This window comes from Hyla sarda, chromosome 2 (genome assembly GCF_029499605.1).
Source record: "Hyla sarda isolate aHylSar1 chromosome 2, aHylSar1.hap1, whole genome shotgun sequence".
In the NCBI taxonomy this organism is placed as follows: domain Eukaryota; kingdom Metazoa; phylum Chordata; class Amphibia; order Anura; family Hylidae; genus Hyla; species Hyla sarda.
The window spans coordinates 397,131,295-397,141,488 of NC_079190.1; the positions used below are offsets into that span (position 1 = coordinate 397,131,295).

Here is a 10,194-nt window from a genome sequence, read left to right on the forward strand (position 1 = left end):
ATATTATATTAGTAGTGGACATTATATTAGTGGTGGATATTATATTAGTGGATATTATATTAGTAGTGGACATTATATTAGTGGTGGACATTATATTAGTGGTGGATATTATATTAGTGGATATTATATTAGTAGTGGACATTATATTAGTGGTGGACATTATATTAGTGGTGGACATTGGAGACACTTGTAGATGTGTCGGATTCCCCCGGTGATGTTGACCCCATACTCCGAGCCCGTGTCCCTCATGTTCTGGTATCACTTGTGCTCCTCATCCCCCGATGACATACAGGGAAGCCCCGGACGCGGCTGTAGACCACCAGACACCGTCCCGTGTAGCAGGGCATGCTGTGAGCTGTGTACATACCCCGTCTGCGGTTCTACATACCGGTCAGTGTGACTGAGGAGCAGGAGGAGGGGCTGCAGACACCCCACACACAGGGTCCTCCCCGGCCCCTCACACAGGGCAGAGCCCGGCCGCTGAGCACAAGGTGGCAGTGTGAGCGCAGAGGAAGGAGGCAGCACCACAAGTACCGGGGCTCGGGAGGAGAGAGCGGGCACCACTGTCCAGGACGACACCTTCCTGGGAACAGCTCCAGCGGGGAATGGGTTTCAGAGAGGACCCCCAAGGTATGCTGTACTCTGTGCCAGCTTATCCTACCTCATACCAGCCAGTGCAGGTGATAACAACCTCTGCCATCGTACCATAGCACCATCAGGTCCAGGTTGGCTTGCCAGTAGATGCCATCCCCTGACCCAGGTGCCAACAGCCTAGAATCTCCTTGTGGCATATTTGCCTTGTAAGTTATGGCTAAGTTCTATAGCTGTCACTTGGCTGAGGTCTATATGACACCAGAGCTGTCCTGCACACTTGTAGGGCACTGCCAGGGCATAAGGCGGGTGGCATCATGAACCAGACCCATATGCTGTCAGCTATACAGTAGATTCCTTAGGATCTCTAGTTATAGAACAAAATACATATGCCCTTCCTGTCCTCCAGCAAGTCAGGGGTTAATGCCACTAACAGGGACCGTCCCGATCACTAATGTTGTAATGACTAGAAATCTATGTATTGTATTATATCATTCCAGCATGATGGGGGATATGGGATTGTATCATATGTATGCATGAGATCGGATGAATGAAATCGTAAGTATGAGATCGGATGAATCAAATTGGAAGTATGAGATCGGATGAATTTGAAAGAATAAAATTGTATGGGTGAGATTGGATGAACGACATTATATGGTGAGATTTGCTAAATTATATTGTATGGGTGAGGTTGGATGAATGAAATTGTAAGCATTAGATTGGATTAATTAAATTGTACGAATGATATTGGATGAATTACATTATATGGTGAGATTTAATAATTGATATTGTATGGGTGAGGTTGGATGAATAAAATTGTAAGCATTTGATTGAACCAATGGATCAATGAAACTACGTATGAGATTGTGAGATTGGATGAATGTCGTTATATATGTGAGGGTGGATGAATGAAATCGTATTTGTGAGATTGGATGCATGACATATGGGTGAGATTGGATAAATGTCGTTATATATGTGAGGGTGGATGAATGAAATCGTATTTGTGAGATTGGATGAATGACATATGGGTGAGATTGGATAAATGTCGTTATATATGTGAGGGTGGATGAATGAAATCGTATTTGTGAGATTGGATGAATGACATTATATGATTGAGATTGGATAAATGTCATTGTATGTGTGAGGGTGGATGACTGAAATCGTATGTGTGAGATTGGATGAATGACATTATATGGGTGAAATTGGATAAATGTCATTATAAATGTGAGGGTGGATGAATGAAATCGTATGTGTGGGATTGGATAATGACATTAAATGTGTGAGATTGAATAATTGACTTTGCATGTATAAGACTGGATGTATACAATTCTCATTGGATGGAAGAGATCGTGCAGGAAATTAATATGCATGAGATTGGATGTTTGAACTTGTCATTGGATGTATTGCATTGGACATAAGAGATCGTAGACAGAAATTGTTTGAGATGCTATGTATGATGGTTAGAAATTCTAAACCTGAGATTGTACACAACACAGATTGTATGGATGACATTGAATGTACGAGATTGTAAGAGATCGCGCATAGATGATGTGCGTACAATTGGATATAGTAGATTGTATGCAAATAATGTGTGGGATTGTAAGCTGGAGACTAAATCGACTTCACATTATGATGAATGGATGCTGTATGTCCAATAGAAACCATGTGTTCTGTTATCTGCCTGTCTGGGGTCTAACTATTTAAAGTCAGGCTGGAGATGAATAGTTAAGAGATCTCCTGGATCTTTTAGAATCTGCTGTGATCGGTCGAGTCTGTAGTGTCAGTGCAGAACTCTGTGACCCTGTGCTGGTCCTGGGGGACTCCTCTCCCCCGTCCTATGACACCAGCAGGAAATAGAGCGTACTGTCTCTTTAAGAAGCAGTTTCGCTGTGTGTGAAGTTCACGATGGGGTCACTTGAAGTTCCTGCCCTGGATTTTACCTTGTAGTTTTATATAGCTACACATCACATGGGGCGCTAACAGCCCGGGCTCACAGAGGCTCCATTATCTCCCCGACACACACCGACCAGGGCAGCAGAGGAGCCCAGCGGGGCTGGCATGGTGCAGGGGAGGCTGGCAGCTGGAGTCTGACATCTATACCGCCCTGCCACAGCCCGGGGATGGTCACTCACTCAGAGATCAGCTGTGTGGACACCGCTGGGCTGCCAGGTAATGGGGCACACAAGGGCTGGGGGGGGGGCTGAGGGCATGGGGTGGCATGAAGCTGGTGGGTAAGGATGGGCATGACGCTGGTATAAGCTTTGGAAGGGGTTGTATAATGCCTTGAGTAATGGGTAGGCTAGGGGCACAGGAGTATACGATGCTGGCGTCTGGTGGCACTGGGTGGCATGGTGCCTTCGGGTGTGATCTATAGTGGCATCAGAGGCTGAGAAAAAGTTGGGCACTCTGAAATACTATAAGTTCTAGGAAGCTGAAGGGTGAATAGAAGTAAATGACTAGCACCTAGAACAGTGTTCTCCAACCTGGGACTCTCCAGCTGTTGCCAAACTACAACTCCCATCATGCCCGGACAGCCTTCGGCTGTCCGGGCATGATGGGAGTTGTAGTTTGGCAACAGCTGGAGAGCCACTGGATGGCAAGCTGTAACCTAGGGACTGCCTAGCCCTGGAGGTGACAGAACTCGCATCACCCACCCTGACTAATAGACACTGAGCTGCCAGACTGGTCATACCATGTCATTGTCACAGTCAGTGATCAAACACAGGGCACAGACTGGCATATATAACTAACAGTGCCATCAAGTAAGCCAGCCTCCGTGCCCATTGTGATAGAGATGTGTATTCTACAAAACTAGGCTGCTGGAAGGCGATTCAGCTGATCAAGCGTTATACAGAGGGCACCGGGACTCCACGGGTGTACAGCCACCACCGGGCACAATCCGGGCACTCACCACGGAGCAGATGTTTCCAATAACACAGCCTGAATTTTACAGGAGTGCATGTACAACTGCGCGGAGTGAAAGAGGTTAATGCCGGCAGCCTATTAAAAAAAAAAAAAAAAAAACTGACTCTATATACAGAGAGGATACAAGAAGAATTATTATTACTATTAATAAGAATAGTATTACTGCTAATGATGATAATACTCTGCAGGTCACTTGTAGCCTGCCCTACTATTATTACATTGGACTCTATAGGTGTATTTTGACTTTAGAAAAACTATTTTCACAAAAATCGGGGGGAAAAATATTATTTTTAAGAGAAGTAAAAAAAAAATAAAAAAAAAATAAAGATTAATAATAACTATTAGGTTAAATGTCAGTTCTCAAAAGTGTAGAAAGCTGTAAGGAAACGAGAATAATATGAGGGAAACAGCTGTAATAACAAGAGCTACAAGTCTTACATATAAAATAATAATAATAATAATGGTGATGATAATAATAATAATAATAATAATAATAATAAAATAATAATAATAATGGTGATAATAATAAAATAATAATGGTAATAATAATAATAATAATAATAAAATAATAATAATAATGGTGATAGTAATAATAATAAAATAATAATAATAATGGTGATAATAATAAAATTATAATAATAATGTGATAATAATAATAAAATAATAATAATGGTGATAATAAAATAATAATAATGGGGATAATAATAAAATAATAATAATAATGGTGATAATAAAATAATAATAATGGTGATAATAAAATAATAATAATGGTGATAATAATAATATATTTATTATTATAACCATTTTTTTGTTTTTATTATTATTATTTTTATTATTATTATTATTCATATTATCCATATAACTCTACCGTAAAGAACACATTGATTTCTGGCTCCAGGACTAAGAAAGACTGAAAGTTATTGAAGACAAGTGTATATATATATATATTTTTTATAATTTATAGAGGAAGATTTCTATGATTTGTGTCTCTCTGCACAGGGTTTACAGAATGTTACAAAAGATACAAAATGTTTACAAACAATCTTAATTCGTGTAGCAAATAAAAGAGCAACAAAGTTATCCTTGGTGAAGCAGCGCTCAGTGCAGACTGCGAACATGATAAAAAATGTATTATTATAAATAATAATAAAAATAAGTAGAGATGGAAAAAAATTTTACATAAAAAAATTGTAAATGTATTGTCCAGATAAATATCGAGATCTTGAAGTGATCTATTGGGGGATAGAAGGGATGATCAGTTTAATACTATTTAAACTTAAAACAATCTTTTCGGGGAACATAATAATATTGATAGTAAGTATTTTTATTATTATTATTAGTAGTAGTAGTAGTAGTAGTGGTAGTAGTAGTAGTAGTAGTAGTAGGAGGAGTAGTAGTAGTATTAGTAAGTAACCTTATCGCTATAAAAAAATGAATATATTTTTTGTAGTACAGTAAATAAAAATCGTCCCATACAGATCTTATTTCATAAAGTAAAAATAACCACATTTTAATCTCGGGGTCTGGTGATAAGTATTGTCATTATTACTTGATGTCTTCTCCCATCACTCCCCATGTCCCTATAGTCAGGAGGAAATATATAATGAATCATGTAATGTATAATAATAGGAGTTATATATTGTGTCCCAGTAGAGTTGCTGAATCCTCTCTGTTTCCTTTGAGCTCTTACTTTCCCTGCCCTGTTCTTCCTTATCAGATCAATAAGTCATAGATTAATAATAGTGATTGCAGCCATAAATCGCCCTGTAGAAGCGGGGGGCCATCCCCAACATCTACTCCCAGTGCTGGGGCCCCCTCCTCATGTATAAGAATAACACGGAACATGGATTACACCCAGCTCAAGCTTCTTAGCACCTCATTACATGTCACAGCAGCGGCGCAAGTGACAACATGGGGACGTCCTAATTGTATTCTAAGTCATAGTCAGCAACTACAGCCAAGCCCCAGGGGGGCTAAATAATGTGCAATACAGAGAATGAATATATATATATCTCACACATACAAATATTCATATACAAGGTGGGGAAGGATGCAACTGGGATGGGTACACAGTATACATAGGAGATATATCTGTGCAGGGACACCTGTCAGAGACTGCAGGAAGGTGGGGTGATGTGAAGCTGCTGGTTCCTGATCTGGGCTGATGATGTCATGATATCAATGCCTAGGAGGGATTGTAGCCACCCCCAGCCCCACATGTGCAGGGGATAAAAGCAGAATGTATAGGAGAGCAGGTGGCACAAGGCATTGGACACGATGATGAGGAGGAAAGGTTGGGAAGCTCCGCACTTACTCTCTACTACTGACAGCAGGGTCTCTGTCATACTGCATGCTGCCTCCTCTCAGCAAGGTACTGCACTGCTTCTTACACTTACTCCTCAGCCCTCACACTTACTCCTCAGCACCTCATACATTGCCGAGCCACTTACCTCTATTCTTCATTGCCCTACACACTTAAGCCGAGGATGCCCTATATTCTATAGACACATTTCCTTCCTACCACTTACTCCTCAGCTTCTTCACTTACTCCTTAACATCTACACTTAAAGGGAGATTTATCAAAACCTGTCCAGTGGAAAAGTTGTTGAGTTGCCCATAGCAACCAATCAGATCGCTTCTTTCCTTTTTCAGAGGCGTTTTTTTAAATGAAAGAAGCGATCTGATTGGTTGCTATGGGCAACTCAGCAACTTTTCCTCTGGACAGGTTTTGATAAATCTCCCCCAATTTTTCTTACACTACTTTACTCGCTTACTCATAAGCAGCGCTATTACACCGATATACACGTTTCTATAGATATGCAGGTTAAGTTCACGTCTGGTGCACAGTGACAGTCAATTGGGGGCGTTGTAAGCACATACTCATACTCATACACACTCACTCATACTCATACACACACACTCACTCATACACTCATACACACACTCATACACACTCACTCATACACACACTCATACTCACACACTCATACACACTCACTCATACTCATACACACACACTCACTCATACTCATACACTCATACACACACTCATACACACTCACTCATACACACACTCATACTCACACACTCATACACACTCACTCATACTCATACACACACACTCACTCATACTCATACACACACTCATACACACTCACTCATACACACACTCATACTCACACACTCATACACACTCATACTCACACATACACACTCATACTCACACACTCATACACACTCATACTCACTCATACACACTCATACTCACACACGACTACAATACATTTGATGCATTTATAAAAACAAAAATGACCGCTTGCCCCGCTCCTTGCATTCTGTACGGAAGTTTAGGTAAATCTAAGGCAGGGCATCAGTTTGTGCCGTGGGCATTTGTCCGGGCACAAGGTCACTGCACATTACCCTTCATTACCTTGCTCTGTTGGAGACGACCTGCTACTTGGGAAACTCAGCAGCTAATACGAACAAATAAAACCAAAAACTCCAATGTGAACGATACAAGCTGCTATAGTAATTATCGAAGCTGCATATAAAATGTTGTGGAACTACAAGTCTCAGCAAAGCCGCAGGCATCGGTCTGAGAGTTATATTGCTCTAGTACTGGTACTTGAGAAAACCTAGGGGACTATGACTTAATCCTACATGTTGTGCCCGGTGCCACCCTATTGTCTTGATCTTCTGCTTTCTCTGTTGTTTCTCTGTATCATGATTCAGGAGCATTTAATATTCTGATGATGATGATAATAATGGTAATAATGATGATGATGATGATGATGATGATGGTGATAATGATGATGATGATGATGATGTGTCTGTGTTTCTGAAGGTGGACAACTAAACACGATGCTGGATGCCATGGAGGTACCAAGTCATTCCAGACAACTTCTACTGCAACTCAACAGCCAGAGGACTAAAGGCTTCTTGTGTGATGTGATCATTGTGGTACAGAACGCCCTCTTCAGGGCACATAAGAACATTTTAGCTGCTAGCAGTGTCTACTTGAAATCACTGGTTGTCCACGATAACTTGATCAACCTGGACCATGAGATGGTCAGTCCCAGCATCTTCAGAATCATTCTAGACTTCATCTACACGGGAAGACTGGGAGATGGTGAGCCAACTAGTGAGCAGCTCTTTGGGGCTGTGCTGGCCGCTGCCAGCTACCTCCAGATCGCTGACCTGGTATCTCTATGCAAGAAGAAGTTGAAGAGAAATGGAAAATACTGCCATGTAAGGACAACAGGTTACTCTGGTTATGGGAGTCTGGGAAGGGGTCTCAGAGCCACCACCCCTGTCATTCAGTCATGTTTCAATTCAACTCCAAGACAAGTAGACATTCCACCTGGAGAACCAGTGAACTCCCTAAATACACACTGTGGGGAGCTCTATGCCTCTATATCTCAGAGTCAGTTGCACCAACATGGGATGTGCCCACCAGAAAGGCATTGCTCTCCTTTGTGTGGACTAGATCTTTCCAAGAAAAGTCCAAGCCAACCCTCTAACCAGCTCCACTCAGATGCAACAGATAGCAGGGAGCCCTCCATTCCAGTCAGACCGGAAAGCCCCCCAGTCAGTGCCAGCGTTCTGACCAACAGCAACTCCTACAAAGACCAAAGCCATGGTTACCCAAAGCTGGACAGCAGCAGCACCCCACCAGCCCAACACCCCGAAACCTTTAGAAACAGTGTTCCCAACAGCCACCTTAGGACTGAGAGTCGTGATCTGATGTTTGACTGGATGAAGCCTGAGCCAATTGGAAGTTATGTAGATGAAAGTGACAGAGAGAAAGACTTGGACAGAGAGGAGAAAGGAGAGAGTTCCCCTTTATCTCAGCAACCCCGATATCCCAGCATTGAGAGTAATGAGCCAGATGATGATAAAAGCACCAGCGAGGAGACTGGCAGCAGTGGGGACCCCTCTCCTTCTTCCAACCTTGAGAGGTACCATTGTAACCACCTGTATGATCCAGAGACCTATGGAGACAACCTGTATGTCTGCATCCCTTGTGGGAAAGGGTTCCCCAGCAGTGAGCAGCTCAATGCCCATGTGGAAGCTCACAATGAAGAAGAGCTGTACCACAAGGATAGCATGGAGCCACCAGTGCCATTTCTAGATAAGACCAGCCAAAGTCTGGGGGACATCATCAGGCCCTACAGGTGCTCTTCCTGTGAAAAGTCCTACAAAGACCCAGCTACCTTACGCCAGCATGAAAAGACTCATTGGCTCACTCGTCCTTACCCCTGCAGTATTTGTGGTAAGAAGTTCACCCAGAGAGGAACAATGACCCGCCACATGAGAAGCCACCTAGGGCTCAAGCCATTTGCTTGTGATGCTTGTGGGATGCGTTTCACACGACAGTATCGTCTGACAGAGCACATGAGGATCCATTCTGGGGAAAAACCCTATGAATGTCAAGTATGTGGGGGAAAGTTTGCTCAGCAGAGGAACCTCATAAGTCACATGAAAATGCACACCACTGGGCCAGATGGGAAACCCAAACTGGACTTTCCGGACAGTGTCTATGCTATGGCCAAGTTTACTGCAGATCACCTGGGCCTTAAACAAGAAAAAGCAGCTGAAATCCTCTCCCAGACCTCACACTTTCTTAATGACCCCAAAACTATAGAGAGCCTCTACCCTTTGGCCAAATTCACAGCAGAACAGTTTGGACTAACACATGAAAAAGCTGCAGAGGTCTTAACCCAAAGTCAGCACCTGGGCAGTGATAGCAGGATCATTGAAAGGTTCTCTTCTCCTTAGCGACCTTTTCTTCAGTTCTGGGACTACAAATCCAAGTGTCCCAGAATGAAATCCATGTGCACCAGAAAGGGCAATAAAGACAATAAATGTTCCTACAGCTCGTCCTGCAATGACATGGGGGCAGATTCTGGGCTTCCAAACCGCGAGTGCCCAGGACTATGACCCTGTGACCGGGCAGAGGTGCCACATTGCACTGGCAGATAGACTTCTGGTGCACAAGAAAACCCTTCCATCATGTAGACAACCTTCCCCTGCCCAAGGTAGTGGTGAGAGTTGCTGCTTTTTTTGCCCTATGAATGGCGGACCTTTATGTAGAAGTCATATTGTATTTTTGTATTGTAAGGACAATCAGATGCAGAAATCAGTATTTCCCAAATGTACAGTAACTATGCAATAGAAAATGCCCTGTAAAGATGTGAAGAGGCTTCCCAGGTTTCCTCTGCAGACGTAATACCAGGGCAATATACGTAAGCCGCCCTTGACTTACACTAGTGACACTGAATTGGGGAGGACTGGAACATGATGTGCTTCTTCTGCAATGCTGAGGACTCTATGCAATATGCTGGGGAAAAAAAAACAAAAAAAAAAAAAACCCTGACATTGATTTCTTAGAGCAGTGGTCTCCAACCTGCGGACCTCAAGCTGTTGCAAAACTACAACTCCCAGCATGCCCGGACAGCCAACGGCTGTCCGGGCATGCTGGGAGTTGTAGTTTTGCAACAGCAGGAGGTCCGCAGGTTGGAGACCACTGTTGTAGGCTGTATCCCTATGCCCGGGATGCAAAAGATAAAGAAAATAAACTTTAACTTACCTACCTCGGACTCACGCTGTTCCTTGGGACTGGAACGTCAGCCTGAGCGATGTCCCGCCCCGGCCAGTGATAGGTTAAAGCACTGTCAT

At 42.9% G+C, this 10,194-nt stretch overlaps 1 protein-coding gene across 3 annotated transcripts; it reads left to right on the plus strand.

Moving 5' to 3' along the window:
* The first annotated feature begins 488 nt into the window (after positions 1-488).
* HIC1 (HIC ZBTB transcriptional repressor 1) lies at positions 489-9,873 on the plus strand. 3 transcript variants are annotated; one of them, XM_056560791.1, is made up of 2 exons: positions 489-630; positions 7,361-9,873. In XM_056560791.1, exons 1-2 carry the CDS (start codon positions 606-608, stop codon positions 9,292-9,294), a joined length of 1,959 nt encoding a protein of 652 aa, XP_056416766.1. In that variant the 5' UTR covers positions 489-605; the 3' UTR covers positions 9,295-9,873. The 3 variants fall into 3 exon arrangements, with proteins under 3 accessions (XP_056416766.1, XP_056416765.1, XP_056416764.1); XM_056560790.1 differs by lacking the exon at positions 489-630 and adding an exon at positions 2,389-2,760; XM_056560789.1 differs by lacking the exon at positions 489-630 and adding an exon at positions 5,794-5,887.
* Positions 9,874-10,194: the final 321 nt, after the last annotated feature.

Bases quoted from the DNA above. Each gene is read 5' to 3' on its own strand.
- HIC1 (XM_056560789.1), top strand. From the start codon at position 5,794: ATGATGAGGAGGAAAGGTTGGGAAGCTCCGCACTTACTCTCTACTACT. The intron at 5,888-7,360 runs GTACTGCACTGC...GTGTTTCTGAAG, and splicing joins TGCTGCCTCCTCTCAGCAAG to GTGGACAACTAAACACGATG.